This window comes from Aquarana catesbeiana, linkage group LG05 (genome assembly GCF_042186555.1).
Source record: "Aquarana catesbeiana isolate 2022-GZ linkage group LG05, ASM4218655v1, whole genome shotgun sequence".
Classification (NCBI taxonomy): Eukaryota; Metazoa; Chordata; class Amphibia; order Anura; family Ranidae; genus Aquarana; species Aquarana catesbeiana.
The window spans coordinates 629,115,053-629,136,459 of NC_133328.1; the positions used below are offsets into that span (position 1 = coordinate 629,115,053).

The 21,407-nt window shown below is 44.2% G+C and overlaps 1 protein-coding gene across 1 annotated transcript in view; it reads left to right on the top strand.

Moving 5' to 3' along the window:
• Nucleotides 1-262: 262 nt before the first annotated feature.
• The window catches only part of SLC45A4 (solute carrier family 45 member 4), an 86,998-nt gene continuing 65,853 nt past the window's right edge, over nucleotides 263-21,407 (top strand). The window contains exons 1-2 of the mRNA XM_073632303.1: nucleotides 263-535; nucleotide 1,616. Coding sequence (XP_073488404.1) covers nucleotides 305-535; nucleotide 1,616 — 232 coding nt within the window. The 5' untranslated portion in view covers nucleotides 263-304. The remainder of the gene's footprint in view (nucleotides 536-1,615; nucleotides 1,617-21,407) is intronic.

Below are 21,407 nucleotides of genomic sequence, written 5' to 3' on the forward strand. Positions count from 1 at the left end.
AGAAAGTATGAAACTGGTATTAACTGAATGGCAATTATGGATTTTTAACTCTAATTCACAGTAAACCATTAAGCCATATGTTTGAATCCGTACCAAATACCGTTCTCTCTCGCGCAAGTGTATTGACAATGTCGTTGCGGCAAAACACCTACTTGAATGCAGTGGAATATAAGTATTAATTGCATGAGGAACGTGAAGAAAGCTGAACAAAAAAGAAGTCTTTATTTATCTTTGAAGAGATATAGTATTAATATTTATATAGAATCTAAGAATATATACATATATATATATTTTTGTGGTGAAGATGGCCCCTCAGAATGCCGACTCGGAATCTATGCAAGTTCGGGACCTGCCTTTGACCAAGCTGAAGAAAGAGGAGACCAAAGAGACTGAAAGCAGGGATGAGACTATCAGCGAGAGCTCCATCGACCGCATCCCTATCCGTCTCTGGGTCATGAACGGGGCCGTGATGTTTGGTCGCGAGTTTTGCTACGCCATGGAGACCGCGTTGGTGACGCCGGTTCTGTTGCAATTGGTACGTTTTTTGTTTTTTTTTGTTTTTTTTTTTTTTTTTTAAAAGGGAGAAAAAAAAAAAAAAAGTCCCGTCTTTCATAACCTGTGCTTGTTTGTGAGTCAGTTGGTTAAAAACAGTGGTCAGCCCCACTAAATGGGGAAACTGCAATTGGCGATCGCTAACACGGAGAGTCAATACGTTTCAATGCGTGTGTTTATGTATGTGTATGTATGTGTGTGTGTGTGTGTGTGTGTATATGTGTGTGTGTGTGTGTGTGTGTGTGTGTGTGTATATATATATATATATATATATATATATATATATATATATATATATATATATATATATATGTGTGTGTGTGTATGTATGTGTGTGTATATATATATATATATATATATATATATGTATGTGTGTATATATATATATATATATTATCTCTATCTCTTGCCATTGTATAGATTACAAAGCCATCAGTATAAAGATTATTAGAAGTAAATGACTGGATTCCTTCATTGTGGGGTTGTCACTAAAGCTGGCCATAGATGGTTCAAATTGCTGGCATAAATCGCATGAAAAATCCAACAGGCTGGTTGTACCCAAGTTGATTGCTCAGCTTGGGTTCAGTCAGCCTGCCCAATACATGAGTCAAATCTCCACTGGTTCAGCAGGGACCGGCCGAGATTCAAATCGTGCATGGGCAGGCTGAGCAATCAACTTGGGTACAACCAGCCATTTGGATTTTTCATGGCTATAGCCTTCAGGGGTCTCAAACTGGCGGCCCTCCAGCTGTCGCAAGACTACAGGTCCCATCATGTCTCTGCCTGTGGGAGTCATGCTTGTAACTGTCAGCCTTGCAATGCCTCATGGGACTTGTAGTTTCGCAACAGCTGGAGGGCCGCCAGTTTGAGACCCCCTGCTCTAGAAAGAATCACGGTGTGTTCTCCCGGCCAGGATGTCTCCCTGCACCCTCCCGACAGGAGAACACAATGGCTCCGCAGAAGAGATTCACCCATCAACACTGACTGTGTTCATGGTAGAATCAAGCGATTTTTTTTTTTTTTTTTTTTTTTTTTTTTTTTTTTTTTTTTGGGTTGCAGGCAGGGTCGATTTTTTTTTTTTTAAAATCCTGATTTAAATCACTCATAAAAAGACTTGATTTAAATCATAATTTTCAAGGAGCAACTGTCATCTCTGTCCCGCTGTTGACTCCTCCCCTGACCCGCTGTTGACTCCTCCCCTGACCCGCTGTTGACTCACCGACCGTCCCAATCACTTTAATGGGACGGCTGGTGATGCGGCAGTGACACAACAAGGTGAGTGGATGCCCTGCTAACAGGGGCTGCCATGATGGATCTGAAATGACAGGTGCTCTTTAAATGTAAGGACTCATTCTTGCTGGTAGTTAGAATCTTTAATATTTGCAAACAAAATGAAGGTTTCCTATTTAGAGTAATAAGCTTTCAGGTTAGTAAAACGGCAATATCAGAACCAATTTAATCATACAGTTTGTAGTGTACATAGATTTGCAAAACAATGGGATAAAGGAATATTCCTGAACTTTTGGTTTTTCTAATGGTTACTGTGACATTGGGGTTTGTATACTAGAGCCGGAGAGTGCAAAATCAGACTCGCTTCTGCATGGAAACCATCAGCTTCTTAACAAGCTGAGGTTAGAAGCTGATTGGCTACCATGCACAGTTGCACCAGATTCTGAGTGCTCCAGTTTTAGTAAATCTACCCCATTGTGTGAATGCATCAATGCAGTGCATGTTATCTTAGCTTGCAGAGCTTGGATTGAAGGAGTTCACCAAAAATGTAAATATCGCAGAATTTACAGCCTCCTGCTATATACTGTAACTAAGCTCCATTTCATGCTGAATAAACTAAATTATTAATGTCTCTTAAATAGAAAACTATCTTTTTTTTCTTTTGATTTGTACTCCAAAAGCATTTTATTAAAATAAAAATTTGATACAAATAAAAAAAAAAAAAAAACAAAAATCGTTTTTTTTATTTGAAAAAAAAACAAATTATTGATTTATATCCACCCTGGTTGCAGGAAAGAAAATTGCCCCATTATGGCCGGCTTTACATTCCAAAGAGTTTATTCTTACTTGAGAATAGACCGTTAAATCTGAAATTCAGTGAATATTTTTTTCCTGAAAACAGCACCAGAGACGGTACGTACCATGAGTGAAGTGTGTCCCGTGACTCTTGGTTTGAAATCTGCATTTCTATGCCCTGAATACCCCGGCAGAGGAGATCTTTCCTTCTGGATTGCATTGAGCGGCTGCACCTATTATAGGCACTCAAGTGCTCGCTATGCCCGCCATGTCACCCCCCCAGACTCCATTTATAGAAGCCGTACTATCTGTTCCCGCAATAAAAAGCATTCAGTGATTAGAAGAGATTGACCATTCATTCATCTGCCATCCACCATTCATGGAGCACTTTCCATTGTGGGAGCCAATAGGAGGAGGAAAGGATAGGTATAGTCGGCACTTGACAAATGCCCCTCACACTTGCAGTCACTTATATTAACCCTGACGGCATTGGAAGAGCACAACTGTGGGGGTATCTCTGGGGGCAGAGGATTTCAGATTTGAACTAAACACGGCAGCACAGTAGGAGAGGGGAAAACCCCTGATTGCCACACACCAGAAAAACCCTGACAATCCTAGGAAGAAGAGCAGTCTCAGTCCAGCCCCGTCCAGGCCAAGGACCGACGCATTTCACCCCTCCTGTGAGCTCTGACTAAGCCCTTGGGGGCGAAATGTGTGGGCGGGGGGTGTGGCCTGGATGGAGCTGGGCTGAGGCTGCTTTTACTCCTATGATTGTCGGGTTTTGCTGATGTGTGTCGATCAGGGGTTTTCTCCTCTCCTACTGTGTGTATCGAGCCGTGGACAGGCTCTTCCCAAATCAGCACCCTTCAGTGTAAGTTACCAGACCTGGGCATTGAAACCTGGAGCGGCACCCAAACTTTTTTTCCTATACAGAAATATAGCAGCCCAACACGCACGGGACATTATTCGGTCATAGTAAGTACTGTCCCTGGTGCTGGAGGGGGTGCAAAGGAATATGATATCTTTTGCATAGGTACATAAATGACACATATAGTTAAATAACAATGTTTTACCACTAGGGGCCGCTGTATTGTAATCATGGGTGTCCCCATCCTTCCTGGGTGTATGGAATAAATCTTGACCGGAATCTGTGAGATTGAACTAATTTCCTTCACCATTAAGGGCCGTCATATTTCGGGAGTAGGTGACCCCCTGAAGTTGATTTATTCCCTTTATGATCCCTTTGGTCGAGTTGCATAGCTTCCTGTGCTTTCAATTTGTTGGCACAATTTTTTGCAGAAATAGTCTCATACATACACTGGGGTGTAATCTATTTATATTCCCATTTAGGTTATGTTTGTTTTGTTTAAACTAGTCCTGTATTCTGTGGGCATTTGCCCTTTTTTAGAATGATGGATTCGGATTAGTGTCATCCACAGCCCAGAACGAGGTGTGGCTTTCTGACAGATGGATGTATATAGATCGGTGAATCAGCGCGTCACTCCTGCCCCGGGACGATGTCGGGTGTGACGAAACCCGTAGGGAGGAGCGACGTGCTGAAGTCACCGTGATACACGCAAGTCCTGGAACCACAGGCTGCAATGTAGAGCCGGCCGGCTCGGTGTTGCTTACTGCATGCTTTGCTTTTAATACATGCAAGTGCAATATTTTTACCTATTTTAAATTAAATAAAATATCCAACGGTTTTACGCTATGGAAGCCTCTATTAATTTTTCATGGGAAACATCCGGCAATGCACGCCTTTTAGGGCTATATCCCCTGTGAAGATGCTGGAATCCTGGCAGTCTGAATCAAAAGGCCTGGGCTGGGTAATAAGCCAGAAGTGCTTGTGATCTACTATAATAAGAGATCAACAGGAGTCGGTAAGCGGCAGTGTATGTGGAGGTGGAAGGCAGATCTCTTCTCTCATCACCATTCCCGGGTGCATTGTGTGGTGTTTTCACAGTGGAGATCTACTAGCAATAAGAGTGGACTGTTTATAATGTGCAATTTGATCAATTTTATTTAACATACACTTGAGAAAATTTGGAGTATTTCAATTTATAAGCACTGATTCACTTTACAGAAATTTAATGCGACTTTGGAAAATAGTTCATTTACTGCAAAGTTGTTCAAAACGATTCCTCGCAGTGGGGCTCCGCCAGGCTTATTTGCTTGTTTAGGTCTGGGGGGGCATAGAAAAGAAGATCTAATGACCTAATCCTTCACTCTTCCCCCATGCTCTGACATAGCTCTGCATTGGATACGATGATGCAGAGGGACAGTCCACCTCCGCAGCGTGGGGGGAGCGGTGGATCAGGTAAGTCAAAGTGAAAAGTGCGTTTTAAGCGAGTTTTCAAAAAAAACTAACACATGGTTGTGAGAGCAAACGATTTTGCCATCATGTAAGGACCGACGTTTGATCGTTTTTAAATCGTTCAACTGACAGAAAATTCATTTTTCGTTTGTTTTGTTACATAAACCCAGTGCAAACTGTTCGGGCGAGAATAACACATCAACCTTAAAATTTATCATCTGTTTGGCTGAAGTTTTCAAAACTTTTCCTTCAAATTTTTGGGCTCAAAAACATCACAAGCGATTTTCGATTTTGTGCCCTTTAAAGTGGATGTAAACCCAATGTCATCCTTTCTAAACTACTGCCATAGGGGTTATCTATAAGGATATACATGAGCCTCCTGCATGTATCTTTACCTGTCAAATGTCTCCCCTCTGTCTGTTATGAGACCCAAAAAACTGCAGATTCTGTGGGCGGGGTCTGTTGTCTGGAGATCGGTGGGTGGAGTCGTGATGTCAGTAGACTCCCCGCCCACCTCTACACTCCCCTTGTCCATATGCATTTTCTCCTGTGTATTTCTTACACTGAACTTCTGCTATGATCTCTAACATCCAGTGAAAAGACAGGAAAGTCACCACATGACTTCAGCATGCCCAATCATGCTGAGGTGTGGAACAGCCAATCATGGCAGAGCTGCTGAAGAAAGGAGTGGGGATGAGAATTAAAAAATAATGCATGTCTTAGGCTAGTGCACGAGATATGTAAATCACCTGTCACTCACAGCAAGGGGGAGGATTTGACAAAGTTTTTCTCTGTTTGTCAAGATTTATCTCACTGGACAATAGAAGAGGATTGCTCAGAGATGGATTAACTCTTTGTGGCAAGACTGGGCTCAAATGATAGGAAATCTTATACTCTACATTATGACATAAAAAAGAATTTTTTTTTTCAGGTTTACATCCACTTTAACTGGACGATAAACGAATGAACTGTCCAGATTTTCGAACTAGATTTTTCATCTAGTGTATGGCCACCGTAAGTGAGCAGTTAACTCTTATGCCGCGTACACACGGTCGGACTTTCCGACGAGAAATGTTCGATGTGAGCTTGTTGTCGGAAAGTCCGACCGTGTGTATACTCCATTCAACACAGGAAAAAGTTCTGGACAGCCGCACTCCTGGAAAAGTTTTTGCCTTTTATTCAAAGAATATTATCAAAGATACATGCCACAGCAGAATGGTCAAAAAAGCTTACGCGTTTCACACTACAAACAGTGCTTAACCTACCTGGAGTAGTGATATTCCCCTTGTGTATGCTCCATCGAACATTTTCTGGAAAGTCTGATTCTGTGTACTCAAGTCCGTTGCACAAAAGTTCACGCATGCTCGGAATCAAGCAGAAGAGTTCAATAGCCCACTGGCTATTGAACTTCCTTTTTCTCGGCTCGCTGTACGTCTTATACGTCACCGCGTTCCCACGTTCTGAATTTTTGGCCAACATTTGTGTGACCGTTTGTGTATGCAAGACAAGTTTGAGCCAACCTCCTTCAAAAAAAAAAACAAAACGGTTTTGTTGGCGGAAAGTCCGATCGTGTATACGTGGCATTACAGTGCTGGGCGCAGCACCACTGCAAGGGATCGTTTTTAGGTTTCCTGGTGTTGTACCCTAACCTATGTAAGGAGGCGGGGTAGTGGCTTAGAATCTGCATCTGCAGAAATGAAAGCATAAAACAAACGGTTTCACCTAATCTCATGGGTAGGCAACCTTGGTCATCCCAGCTGTGGTGAAACTACAAATCCCATCATGCCTCTGCCTCTAGGAGTCATGCCTGTGAATGTCTGGGTCTTGCAATGTCTCATGGGACTTGTAGTTTTAAAATAGCTGGAGGGCCGAGGTTGCCTACCCCTGGCCTATCTAATGCTATAAACATCAGGTTTTGGGGGGTCATTTATATTTATATATATATATATATATATATATATATATATATATATATATATATATATATATATATATATATATATATATATATATATATATATATATATATATACCTTGTATTGACAGTATCTTGGCTTGAGAGCGTTTTGCAAAACAAGCTAACATTTTTTTAATAAATTTTGACTTGATATACAAGCGATGTCTTGATATACAAGTAGCATCATATCACAACTGAGTATAAAAGAGAAGAGAGGCACCTCTAAGTGTAGTAATACGGTTACATTTAATGAAGGTCCAACATTTAGTAACTCACATGGTTGATGATTAAAACAGACACATCTAAGTATGCAGGGATCCGGGGTAAATCTGTCCACATAAACCGTCCTTTGCACCGCTATCGACGTCGTCCCTTCTACACTGCGATCAACCAGCGCTTTAAGTCTCGCTTTCAGATCGCTCTACTGCAGGGTAGTCTTCCCGGTCAGGATTGCAGACTGACAGCGGTGAGAGCCGGCTGTGCAGAGGACGGTCTATGTGGACAGCTTTACCCCGGATGCCTGCATACTTAGATGTACCTCTTTTAATCATCAACCATGTGAGTTGCTAAATGTTGTACCTTCGTTAAATGTAACCATATTACTACACTTAGACCCCTTTCACACTGTCCCACCACCGGCGTCAGTGGTAAAGTGGCGCTACTTTTAGCGCCGCTTTACCGTAGTATTAGCGGTGCTATTCGGACGCTACCGACCGAAAAGGGGTTAAATCCGCCGGCAAAACGCAGCCGGTATCGCAGCGCTGCCCCATTTATTTCAGTGGGGCGCAGCGGTGAGTTCACTGCTTCTTCACCGCTCCAAAGAAGCTGCTGGCAGGACTTTTTGTGACACCCTGCCAGCGCACCGCTCCAGTGTGAAAGCCCTCGGGCTTTCACACTGGAGTGAATGGAGCAGCTGTTTTAGGGCGGTTTTTAACGCTATAGCGCCTGCGAAATGCTCCAGTGTGAAAGGGGTCTTAGAGGCGCCTCTCTTCTCTTTTATACTCTGGAGCTCCTGCTGGATTTTGCTTCTAATCCCCTTGTGGAGTCTTCCATTTGTGGATGGACATTTTATGGTTACACAACCTGTCACATTGCTAGAATCTTTTTCTATGGACTATAAACTGACACAAATGGTTTTTGGAACAAATCATCTGAGTTTCCATTATTTCTTATGGGAAAATTTGCTTTGATATACAAGTGCTTTGGCTTACAAGCATGTTTCCGGAACTAATTTTGCTCGCAATCCAAGGTTTTACTGTACATGATCTTCTAAATCTCTTAGCGAGTATTTGGGGTTTTTAGTCCTTTAATTGTCCTTTCCTGGATCTTAAATCGCAGTGCAAGTTTCCAGCAAAATGTTATCCTACATAGTGAAAAGAATACTAATTGTGGTGTATTTTTTTTTTTTTAAACAAAGGGCTGATCTACTTTCCAGTCTTTTGGCACCCAGTGTGACCTAATTAGATTTGGAGGCCACCTGTGTCCTCATTCCTGTACGGGTAGACCCGCCCAATGCAGATATTGGAAGTGCTTTGTTCCCGGGTAACATGTACTGTAATAGGAATTGAATTATTCAGAGATGCGTTGGAAGATAATGCAGTTAAATATGACATACTTCTTAGTAATGGGTTACAGGTTACATACTTGAACCTTGAGTGGCAGTGAAACATTAACATGATTGCCAAGGTGCGCTCATTTCTTCCGGTACTTCACATTGTAGGAATTTTTTTTTTTTTTTTGTGATTTTTAACTTTTTTTTTTTGTAAACCCATTTCCTCAGCATGCAGGGCAAAGCCAAGGGTTTGCTTTAATTCCCTCCTCCCCAGCAGCGTTTACTTACCTTTGCTTCTCCATCACTTCTTCAACCATCCATCACTCCATTTAGCACTGGGAGCCAATGGAAAATTCAGTACTTAAAAGTAAGTGGATGAGCATGTGACTCTCCATGTGACTGAGCAGGGCCAATTGGCACTTTTCACATGGGATGGGGCACCATAGCCCCATGTAAGCTGCGAATCCACATCCCTACAGGGAACAGTAAGAAGCCTGAAGGATGTCTGTTAGAACAGTGGTCATCAACCCTGTCCTCAGGGCCCACTAACAGGCCAGGTTTGCAAGGTAACTGAAATACATCACAGGTGATATTATTTGCTGCTCAGTGATTGCCGTATTCTAGTCTACATCTCCCCAAGGTAATACATAAAACCTGGCCTGTTAGTGGGCCCTGAGGACAGGGTTTATGACCACTGTGTTAGAACATTGGGGTCCTAGTAGATGATGGCAGCAGCTTGGCATTGCATGCCATTGCTGAGCCTAACAAAGCAGAATATTGGCATTAAAAAGGGGATCAACTCCAGAGATAAAATGATAATTCTCCCGCTCTACAAGACTCTGGTCTGGCCGCACCTGGAGTATGCTGTCCAGTTCTGGGCACCAGTGCTCAGGAAGGATGTACTGGAAATGGAGCGAGTACAAAGAAGGGCAACAAAGCTAATAAAGGGTCTGGAGGATATTAGTTATGAGGAAAGGTTGCGAGCACTGAACTTATTCTCTCTGGAGAAGAGACGCTTGAGAGGATATGATTTCAATATACAAATACTGTACTGGTGACCCCACAATAGGGAGGAAACTTTTTCACGGATGGGAGTTTAACAAGACTCGTGACCACTCATTTAAATTAGAAGAAAAGAGGTTTAACCTTAAACTACTTAGAGGGTTCTTTACTGTAAGAGCGGCAAGGATGTGGAATTCACTTCCACAGACGGTGGTCTCAGCGGGAAGCAGTGATAGTTTCAAGAAACTATTCGATAAGCACCTGAATGACCACAACATACAGGGATATACAATGTAATACTGACATATAATCACACACATAGTTTGGACTTGATGGATTTGTGTCTTTTTTCAACCTCACCTACTATGTAACTATGTAACTGTTCGGTGTTTATTGTCTTCTGTTCTCTTGTTGGAGATTTCACCAATAGGGAAGCAGAGACGGCAAGAAAAAAATCTTCAGAGGTTCTCGCCCTTCCTCAAGCTGCCTAAAACAGGAAAAAAATAATTCTGTTACTGTGCCCCAATCTGAGCCATTTCACCCAGTTACAGAGACGGCATTATGAGGGTCATAGAAGATCTGCCCACTTTCCTTCTTTGTCTAAAACAAAAGAAACCACATAGAATACCTTTTTTGATATTAGTTTTTAGTCCTTTTACATGCCTGCCTGCATTTGCAGCATAACTGGCTTTTGCAAGTTCAGCGTACATCTTTTTCTCCTATAGGGATGGCTGCGCTGACCTCTAGGGTCTCCCATGAGCCACCCTGACCTGCGTGTTCCCAGCCCATATCATTCTGTGGGTGCTTGGGTACTGTGCCTGGGGTGTCGCAGCCCTGGGAGGAACCTGGGGGCCGCAAGCTGCGTTTGAAGTGTCGATGATCAGTGATCATTCACTAATAGGGTGGGGGCTTCGTCCTGGCCTGGGCATCTAAGCCTGGCCCTGGGCGTTTCACCCTGGTCCAACTTCCCCCGAATGAGCAGCTTGGCCAGGGTACTTATTGCGTGCCCACTGAGGTGCCATTTTCTTTTGGTACTGTTGCGCAATGTGGCCAAGTCTTTATCATTGTGCCTACCCAGGTTCTCTGCTTGAGGTGCACATGTGCTGCCTGGCCTGGGTCCTTATCATTGTGCCCACTTGGGTACCATTTTTATGCCGTGTGGTCGGGTCTTAATCATTGTGCCCACTCAAGTGCTGTGCATTGTGGCTGGAATCATTGTGTGCCTGCTCAGGTGCCATGCTTAGGGTGCGTATGTACATCTTGGCCAGGGCCTTAATGTGCAAGCTCAGTTGCCATGCTGAGGGTATGCATGGTAGGCGGGGTCCCTATTTTGTACACGCATAGGTACAGTGCATAGGGTGCTCATCGGGGCCAGGATCCTTATCCTGTGCCTGCTCAGGTGCCACACTTGGGGAGAGCATGTGCATCTTGGCCAGGGTCTTAATGTGCAAGCTCATTGTGCGCACTCAGGCGCTGTGCTTAGGGTTGTCATTGTGTGCCGACTCAGATGCCATTTTTAGGGTGCGTATGTACATCTTGGCCAGGGTCTTAATGTGCAAGCTTACTTGCCATACTGACAGTTTTCATGGTGGCCAGGGTCCCTATTTTGTGCAAGCTCGAATGCTGTGCATGGGGTGTGCATCGTAGCCATTATCATTGTGTGCCAACTCAGATGCTGTGTTTAGGCTGCACTGTGGCCAGTGTCCTTACTATGGTGCTATGTGTAGAATGTGCATGTGCAGCATGCCCATGTCCTTATTATTGTGCCCAATTGGGTGGTGTTCTTAGGGCACACATGCATAGCGTGGCCTGGTGCACTAGGAATCATGGGACATGTAGCCTTAACGAATCAGATCATATTCCTTTACGTAGTGCTGTGCTTCACCCAACTGGAAGTTTGGGTGAAGCACAGCAGTGGAGATCTTCAAAAAGGGAAACCATAATTGTTGTGCTGCAAAACGAGGAGAAAGAGCTCCATAGATCGGGGCGGGCCAAACGGGAATTTGCATTGAGGGTTTAGGCTTGATGTTGAAAAAAAACGACAAATGAGCTGCTGCGGTTTGTGACACCTGTAATCTGATTGGATAACGTTCAACACCACATTTTTATAAAAGTCAAAGCACATTCTTTCTGTGGTCGCCTAATTGCCCGATGTGAATCTTCTACCGGGAAATGCAAATGGCAGAATGAACAGAGAATCCTCACACTCTAAAATATTCACCACCCGGGTAAAATCCATTAGTTCCCAGCACTTCGCCGGCAATGTTTATTAAGATTTCATTATTGCTGACAGCGAAGTAATCCGTGTGTGCATCTCCAATTAACCTTCAATTCTGAAGGCGTTAGCATGGAATTATCTGAGACTTTCACCATCGAGCAGGAATTCATTCTCCTCATTCATGGCGGTAGGGGCTGGTCAGATGGTGGTGTAGAAGTATCGGCACGAATTGTGGAAATAGGACTCTTCTTTGGTGGCATTACCTCTCCAGGCTACGAGGGTATAGAAATGGAACCCCAGGTAGATAAAAGGTTAAAATTCAATCCAGCAGGGTCAATGCCTTCTCAGCCAATGAAGGAGAGTCCTGTACAGCCGAGACTCTCGTGCAACATTGCTGGATTTAGATGGGGCTCAGGTAAGTGTTTGGGGGGCTGAGCCGGGCTGCTGCACACAGAAGGTTTTTTTGTCTTAATGCATAGAACACATTAAGATAAAAAAACCTTCTACCTTTAGAACCGCTTTAAGGAAAATCATATAAAAATAATTTGGGTACAATGTTGAATGATTAATTGTCGGTCAAACTATCTCAACACTGATGTCATACTTACTGCCTATGTACAGTTGGTTTTGCACAGAGCAGCCCTGATCCTCCTCTTCTCGGGTCCCTCTGCTGCTCCTGTCCCCTCCCCCCTATCGAATGCCCCCTCAGCCAGCAGCTTTCTATGGGGGCACAGAGCGGAGTCAGAGCTCCGTGTATCCATTCATACACGGAGCCCCGACCTGGCTCCGCCCCCTCTCCCCTGCACACAGCACACAAGAAGAGAGCTGAGGCTGTCAATCAACTGGAGGTCCCTCCCCTGTCACCATTTTTCTCTTGGTGTCCGGAAAACACCTGATTGGCTGACTGACTTTGATGGTTACATTGGTCCAGCTTGTACGCTCCGCTTTGGACTTGACAGCTGTGTCTGCTATGTCTACTACATTGATTTCCAGGGGCATCAGCCATAGTTACTTTGGTCCAAGCCGGAGCAATGTAACGCTGTATAATGTGCCAATGGCTGGAATTTATTCTTGAAATATCCTGCTTTTCAACCCCGCTTTGTTTCTTAGGACCCATGCCGAAAAACAATGAGTGCTCCTTTTTCTGATGCATGGGAATGCACTTTGACCCCCTAATGCCTGACCCTGCGCTCATCTCAATGAGATCCCCATTCATCCATAGAGGTGAACCATGCCTGCCATTTGGATGGTATCCATTGGTGTACAGAGGGAGCCCATAGCGTGGTCATTGGTCTCCACCTTCAAGCTCCCTCTGTAATCAGCGATGGGGCACGCTGTCACCAAACACCCCCTCCCCCAATATCATTTTTATCACCATCAATAAAATAAGTTATTTGGATTTTCAAGGCCATAAAAACATTCCAGCCAAGAAAGCAAAAGATGATTGCGTATTACACCATCTTCTTCTCTCCTGGCAGCTCACAATATTTCTGTGTTAATAGGTTTTGTGGAAAATACGGGTAGGAGATTCAGCAGCCTGCCGAGGTAATAATAGAGCTCACAGTGACAGTTGATATCCTGTGTACCGGCATGTCGGAGGCTCAGTGTGCATGATAGAATGTCACCTTAGGTCACCGGAGCCGCGTCTATTCTCTGTGTTCAGGAGGATGAAGACATTACAAACATGGCGGAGCACAGCAGACGACGGGCGCACTGGCAGCGATCGGGACAAGAAACATTAGAAGCAATGTTTTTTCCTGCAATAAATGTCTTCTTTTAAAGCAAGCTTGTGCTTAAATGTTGACGTAGAATTATGGGCAAAATTAAAAAATGGCATACAATGTAGTCTGTTATTGTAGTTTATACTCAAACAATAGAATACAACAGAATCGCCAAGTCAAAGGTCCAAAATGCTTTGAGGCCTCGTTCAAGGAAACGCACCCGGATCCACACAGCTGACATGAATGGGACTGCCTGCATAGGGAGGGGACACCTATGCATCCCCATGCGGGCTAACATGCACCTCGCGTAGGTGTACGCTACGTTTTTGGAAAAAAGGGTCATGTGTATTTTTTTCATCAGTTGTATGTTAACAGTTCGCTTGTAAATAGTGACACCTTGGGCCAGTGGTGGTCAATTAAAAATCATAGAGGGCCTCAAGTGCGGGCCCCAACACTTCCAGAGGTTTGCACAATAGCAGTGTATCGCTATGCACTCTAAAGAAGTTACAATAACCCCCAGCATTGGTGTGTCTGCTTGCTTTCGAAAACAGGTCATATTCTATTGATTTCTAAGAAAGAAGCAAAAAGACATTACTAACATTAGGCAAATATTATAGTAGAAGTTGTAACAATCACAGGGAAACTTTAAAAAAAGAAATGGTTTAGGAACTGGAGCTCGGCTTTAAAGTGATTGTAAAGGCTCTTTTTGTTATAATTGCCTCCTCTGTGCAGTTTATTTTGCACAGAGTGACACTGATCCTCATCTTCTCAGGTCCCTCTCTGCTGCTCCTAGCCCCTCCCTCGTTTGAGTGCCCCCTCAGCCAGCAGCTTGCTACAGGGGGGCACCCGAGCCGAGTCAGAGCTCCGTGTATCCATTCAGACACAAGAGCCCCGACCTGGCTCCGCCCCCTCTCCCCTGCACACAGCACACAAGAAAAGAGCTGAGGCTGTCAATCAGCTGGAGGTCCCTCCCCTGTCACCATTTTTCTCTTGGTGTCAGGAAAACTTGTCAGAAGTGATTCATGCAGAGGAACGAAGCAGCAGACCAAAATGACACTGAGACCCCATACACACTATTAGATTTTCTTCAGATTTTTGTCTTCAGATTTACAAATAACCATGTAGTGCAGGGGCCTGCCTGATGGCATAGAAATTGAAACTCTTAAGGTTTAAACTCATATTATATGATTTTGGTAAATCTGAAGACAAAAAATCTGCAGAAAATCTAATAGTGTGTATGGGGTCTTAGTGCTCTTAATTGAGACAAGTACACACTATAGAGGGATATGCTTTCTTCATATCTAAGGTTTAAAACCACTTTAATGCAATGCATTAGCAGAACGGTATCATTAGCAGTAATCAGCATGGATTCATGAAGAATCGTTCTTGCCAAACCAATCTATTAACCTTCTATGAGGAGGTGAGTTGCCATCTAGATAAAGGAAGGCCCGTAGACGTGGTGTATCTGGATTTTGCAAAAGCATTTGACACAGTTCCCCATAAACGTTTACTGTACAAAATAAGGTGCGTTGGCATGGACCATAGGGTGAGTACATGGATTGAAAACTGGCTACAAGGGCGAGTTCAGAGGGTGGTGATAAATGGGGAGTACTCGGAGTGGTCAGGAGTGGGTAGTGGGGTCCCCCAGGGTTCTCTATTTAATTTGTTCATAAACGACCTGGAGGATGGGATAAACAGTTCCCAATCTCTGTATTTGCGGACAATACTAAGCTAAGCAGGGCAATAACTTCTCTTGATCTGAACAAATTAATGGGGTGGGCGACTACATGGCAAATGAGGTTCAATGTAGAAAAATGTAAAATAATGCATTTGGGTGGCAAAAATATGAATGCAATCTATACACTGGGGGGAGAACCTCTGGGGGAATCTAGGATGGAAAAGGACCTGGGGGTCCTAGTAGATGATAGGCTCAGCAATGCCAAGCTGCTGCTAACAAAGCAAACAGAATATTGGCATTAAAAGGGGATCAACTCCAGAGATAAAACGATAATTCTCCCGCTCTACAAGACTCTGGTCCGGCCCCACCTGGAGTATGCCGTCCAGTTCTGGGCACCAGTCCTCAGGAAGGATGTACTGGAAATGGAGCGAGTACAAAGAAGGGCAACAAAGCTAATAAAGGGTCTGGAGGATCTTAGTTATGAGGAAAGGTTGCGAGCACTGAACTTATTCTCTCTGGAGAAGAGACGCTTGAGAGGGGATATCATTTCAATATACAAATACCGTACTGGTGACCCCGCAATAGGGATAAAACTTTTTCGCAGAAGGGGGTTTAACAAGACTCGCGGCCACTCATTAAAATTAGAAGAAAAGAGGTTTAACCATAAACTACGTAGAGGGTTCTTTACTGTAAGAGCGGCAAGGATGTGGAATTCCCTTCCACAGGCGGTGGTCTCAGCGGGGAGCATCGATAGTTTCAAGAAACTATTATATAATCACCTGAATGACCGCAACATACAGGGATATGTAATGTAATACTGACACATAATCACACACATAGGTTGGACTTGATGGACTTGTGTCTTTTTTCAACCTCACCTACTATGTAACTATGTAACAAGGAAAAAGTAGAACCAAGACAGATCCTTGGATAGTAGATTCTGTCTGGCTTAGATTGGGCAGCTCTCCATAAAGTGTGGGGGGGTGTCTCCCCTAGAGGTAGGAGTCACCCAACTTTAAAAGTCCACATGTAGTTAAAGCGGAAGTAAACCCATCCATAAAACAGTTTCATTTCCGGCACGTGCTGGAAATGTAACACTCCCATTGGTTGTGCTCTCAACCAAACTGTCAAACCACCCAATGGCTGGTGTCATAACTGATCACATGTGCAGCATCATGGCAGTTGTAGATTTAAACAGAGGCAAAGATGGCAGCTTCCTTGGCTGAAACCGATAGGGGGGGTTTACTTACACTTTAAGCAAGAAAGCACACTCAACAAACTTCTCAGGAGTTCAAACGTGTTGACTGATTCCACTAATAGAAAATAGAAGGCAGCCAACACGTTTCGGGGGGCAGAAAATACCACTTCATCAGGGCTTTAACAGTATGTCAAATGGAATCAGAACAAGCTCTTGGGAAAGTGAATCTAAATCAGGAGATTATTCTAGAGGTGCTCAAGCCTGTGTCGGCATCAAAGTAGTATGCAATGCATGCCATACTGCATGTTGACGCATTGCAATAGATAGCTTCATTGTGAATGGGCCATAAAAGTGGATGCCATATAAGAGAAGGAACAAAGTCGGTACATTCTGGTGTTTTCACAGGTTTGATTATCCTCTTTTTTTCCCATGAACTGGGAATTAGGACACGCATAGTGCATGTTAAAGAAGAACATTCCGTAATATTTCATTCTTCAGTGATCACCTCCGGTGCTCGGGTTCCGCCCAGACACCTGCGATTTTTAGATCCTGAAGCTGCCTCTGACTTTATGATTTGGCACGTTGAATTTTGTGTCCTCCGGAAAACAGTGACTCATGATATCGCTCGCTCTGGCACATTCTACCAGCCGGTGGAATTTTCCACTGTAACACTTTCTCTTATCAGGTGGCCGGAGTTCCTTTCAACAAGAGAAGATTGCTGCCTAGGAGGCCTGAGAAACAGGAGGAGGTGTGTGATCAGCCGTTAGCACAATCACCAGCTGGCTCGAAAAGTTTGCTCGGAGACCAAACAAGCGTGTGACCCTCGGCTTGGGGGCTCCTCCCTTGTTGATCAGATTTTCTCCATGGGCTGCCGTTTTCAGCTTTTTTTTTCTTGCTGCAGGATAGCATTTATGGTGCTCGTTAATCTAAAAAAAAAAAAAAAAAAAAAAAAAAAAGCAATCCGAGAGAGTGGTGTGCTATGTGTTCCGTTGGCACCCAATACCCTGCTTCTGGTTTAACTCAACTGCTAGTGGAATCATAGCCCTAAAACCTGGAAGACTTGGACTCACTTGATGTAGGCCTTCTCTGATAAATGCAGCCGGGACCCTATGGCCTGTTTTACATGGGCTTCAGCTTGTATAGGAGCAGTGAGAACAGCAAGCTTTGACAAAGCATATGCAGAACATTTAGCAAGCTTGGCTGAAGCTTTCAAAGTACCATCCAGCTCCAGTTTGTAAATGGTCAATGCAGATCCTAATGGGAGTGCCGATTGCCACTTTAACCGCTTGCCGACCAGCCACCGTCATACCGCGGCAGGTTGGCTCGTTCCCGCAAATTGCCGTAGGCGTATGTTGGCTTCTTTAAAAGCCATAGCAGGTGCGCACGCCCGTTGCACGGTGGAGGACCCGATGCGCTTGGCCATGGCCGCGATGGCCACCCACGATCGCGGGAAAGAGAGCCAGACCAGGGAGGTATCAATGTAAACAGACAGATCCCCGTTCTGACAGGGGAGGAGAGAGAGAGATCTGCTGTTCCTAGTGATTAGGAACAGCGATCTCTCTCCTCTAGTCAGTCCCATCCCCCCCCCCACCCACAGTTAGAAACACCTCCCAGGGAACACATTTGATCGCCCCCTAGTGTTAACCCCTTCCCTGTCAGTGACATTTGCACAATAATCGGTACATATTTATAGCATTGATCGCTGTATAAATGTCAATAGTCCCAAAAAAGTGTCAAAAGTGTCTGCTGCATTGTTGCAGTCCCACTAACAATCGCAGATTGCCACCATTACTAGTAAAAAAAAATAATAAAAATGCCATAAATCTATGCCCTATTTTGTAGACGCTATAACTTGCGTTTTTTTTTTTTTTTTTCTTTTTTTTTTTTACCAAAAATATGTAGAAGAATACATATTGGCCTAAACTGATGAAGAAATTTTTATTTTATTTTTTGGAAATTTATTGTAGCAAAAAGTAAAAAATATTGCTTTTTTTGTTTATAGTGCAAAAAAATAAAAACCGCAGAGGTGATCAAATACCATCAAAAGAAAGCTCTATTTGTGGGGAAGAAAGGATGCCAATTTTGATTGGGTACAGCGTCGCACGACCGTGCAATTGTCGGTTAAAGCGACACAATGCCGCATCTCAAAAAATGGCCTGGTCATTATAGGGGGAAATCTTCCAGGGCTGAAGTGGTTAAACAAGCTGCTAGGAGGCTTCAGAACTTTTTGAAGCCTGTTGAAAGCCTGCTAGCAGCTTGCTTAAAGTGGCAATCAGCACTCCCACTAGGATCTGTGTTCAACATTTACGAACTGGAGCTGAATAGTACACCGTAGTAAAAAAAAAATTGGGCCCGGGCACTTTAAGTCATAAAATGTTCGTATGTACCGCATACTAGCACATTATGACAGACTTACGGTACCTGAAAACAAAGCTCTCCAGTGGTGCGTTGTCACCGCTGTACGTGCTTCCATCTTCGTCCGGTCTTTCTTCCAGGTTTGCGGTCTTTGGACGAGCTGCTAAAAGCCTCTGTGTACATTAACTTTTATGGAGTCGAGTTTAGGAGCTTTGGGGAAAAAAAAAGCCAAAAGCTTCCAAACTCAAGTTTAGGAGCTGCTAGTGTGCACAAAGCCTTAGTCTTACTAAACTCAAAAAACCAAAAAAAAAATCTATTAAAGTAACAAACATGTTACACTTACCTGCTCTGTGCAGTGGTATTGCTCAGAGCGGTCCTGATCCTCCTCTTCTGGGGTCCCCGGCAGCGATCTTCACTCCTCCTCCTCTTCTGCGGAACAACCATAGCTAGCCGCTGGCTATGGGGAGAGGTAGTTCCCGCGCTCCCGAGCTGTGTGTCTACGGAGCCGCACTTCATAGACTTACACAGCGGGACTTAGGCCCGCCCCCCACTTCCTCTAAATTGACAGCAGCAAGAGCCAATGGTTCCCGCTGCTACATAAATTCTGTGTAATAAGGAAGTAAGGGGAGAAAAGATGTAGCCGTGCACAGCGCTGATTTCTTCTCCCCTCTTCTTCTCTTCACACAGGGGAAGGGGGGCACAGGGACACTGAAAAAAATATTTAGAGCAGGTTAGGCAGATCGGGGAGCAGACAGGCAGGGAGGGGAGGGGGGAGGAGGACAGAGGGAGACACAGGAGAGCAGGCTGCGGCTGACAGAGGCACATACTCTGACCACGGTGTCAGGGCACAATTTTCGGCAGCACGAGGCACCACAACACATGCACTTCAGGCCACGTACATTTGCAGGCATAGTACATTGGTGTGCCATTCAGTATCATTCAACTCTACAGCTGGTGGCATCATAACCCTAAAAACTGGAAGAGTTGGACTCTCCTAATGTTGACCTTATGTTATATGTGATACCAGGAACCTACAGCCCTCTGTAAAGCAGAGGAAAGGTCATAAAAATGGAATGGAACTTGCCAGCGTAACTGGCTCACTGGGAGCTGTATACATCATAGATTAGGTCTTTGTAAGACTGGAGAATTTGCTGCTGTTGACATTCACCAATGTTCATTGTGGTTAATTGAACTATTCATGGCTGCACGCCAAACCGCAAAACACACACACACTGCAACCCACCCCTGTTGGCGTGCCATGCCATTAAGAATAATTTGGCTCGGGAAGTCATAACCCTAAAAACATTGTGCTCTCCTAATGTTGGCCCTATCTGATACGTTAAGGCCTACAGCCCTCTATAAAGCAGAGGAAGGGTGTCATAAAAATGGAACGGGACTTGCCAGCCCAAGTGGCGCACTGGTAGCTGTATACTTTAGGCATTTGTCAAAATGGAGACTTTGCTGCTGTTGACGCTCATTAATGTTCATTGTGGTGCATTGAATCTTTTTTGGCAGCACACTGAACCTTAAACGCACCTCAGCCCACATCCATCGCAACAATGCACTTAAAGAGGTTTTAAAGGCAGAAGTTTTTTTTAAATCTTAATGCATTCTATGCATTAAGATGATAAGCCTTCTGTGTGCAGCAGCACCCCCTAATACTTACCTCTGTCCAGCGATATCCACGAGTGTCACGGCCATCTGGGACTCTCCCTCCCGATTTGGCTGAGACACAGCAGCGATGCCATTGGCTCCCACTGCTGTCAATCAGAGTCAGTCAGCCAATCAGGAGAGAGAAGGGGCGGGGCTGAGGTGCAGCTCCGTGTCTGAATAGACACGGGGAGCTCTGGCTCGGCTCGGGTGTCCCCATAGCAATTTGCTTGCTGTGGGGGCACTCAAGAGGAGGGAGGGGCCAGGAGCACCGAAGAGGGACCTGAGAAGAGGAGAATCAGGGCTGCTCTGTGCAAAACCACTGCACAGAGCAAGTAAGTATGACATGTTTGTTATTTTTATAGAAAAAAAACGAGACTTAACAATCACTTTAAAGCTGTATTAAATCCAAAACTAAAAATGTAATACATTTCAGCTTACCAGTCATTGGATACGGAGACTGCATCAGTTTTCTTGTGTATATGAATAATGAATAATTTCCCTGCAGGATGTGGAAACCTTGTTAGAAGATCTGAACAAATTTAATGGGGTGGGCAACTACATGGCAAATGAGGTTTAATGTAGAAAAATGGAAAATAATGCATTTGGGTGGCAAAAATATGAATGCAATCTATACACTGGGGGGAGAACCTCTGGGGGAATCTAGGATGGAAAAGGAACTGGGGGTCCTAGTAGATGATAGGCTCAGCAATTGACATGCATTTAAAAAAGGGATTAACTCCAGAGATAAAACGATAATTCTCCCACTCTACAAGACTCTGATCCGGCCGCACCTGGAGTATGCTGTCCAGTTCTGGGCACCAGTCCTCAGGAAGTATGTGCTGGAACTAGAGAGAGTCCAGAGAAGGGCAACAAAGCTAATAAAGGGTCAGGGGGATATTAGTTATGAGGAAAGGTTGCGAGCACTGATCTTATTCTCTCTGGAGGAGAGACACTTGAGAGGGAATATGATTTCAATGTACAAATATCGTACTGGTGACCCCACAATAGGGATAAAACTTTTCCACGAAAGGCAATTTAAAAAGACACGTGGCCATTTACTAAAATTAGAAGAGAAGCGGTTTAACCTTTAACTGCATAGAGGGTTCTTTACTGTAAGAGCGGTAAGGATGTGGAATTCTCTTCCACAGGCAGTAGTTACAGCGGGGAGCATCGATAATT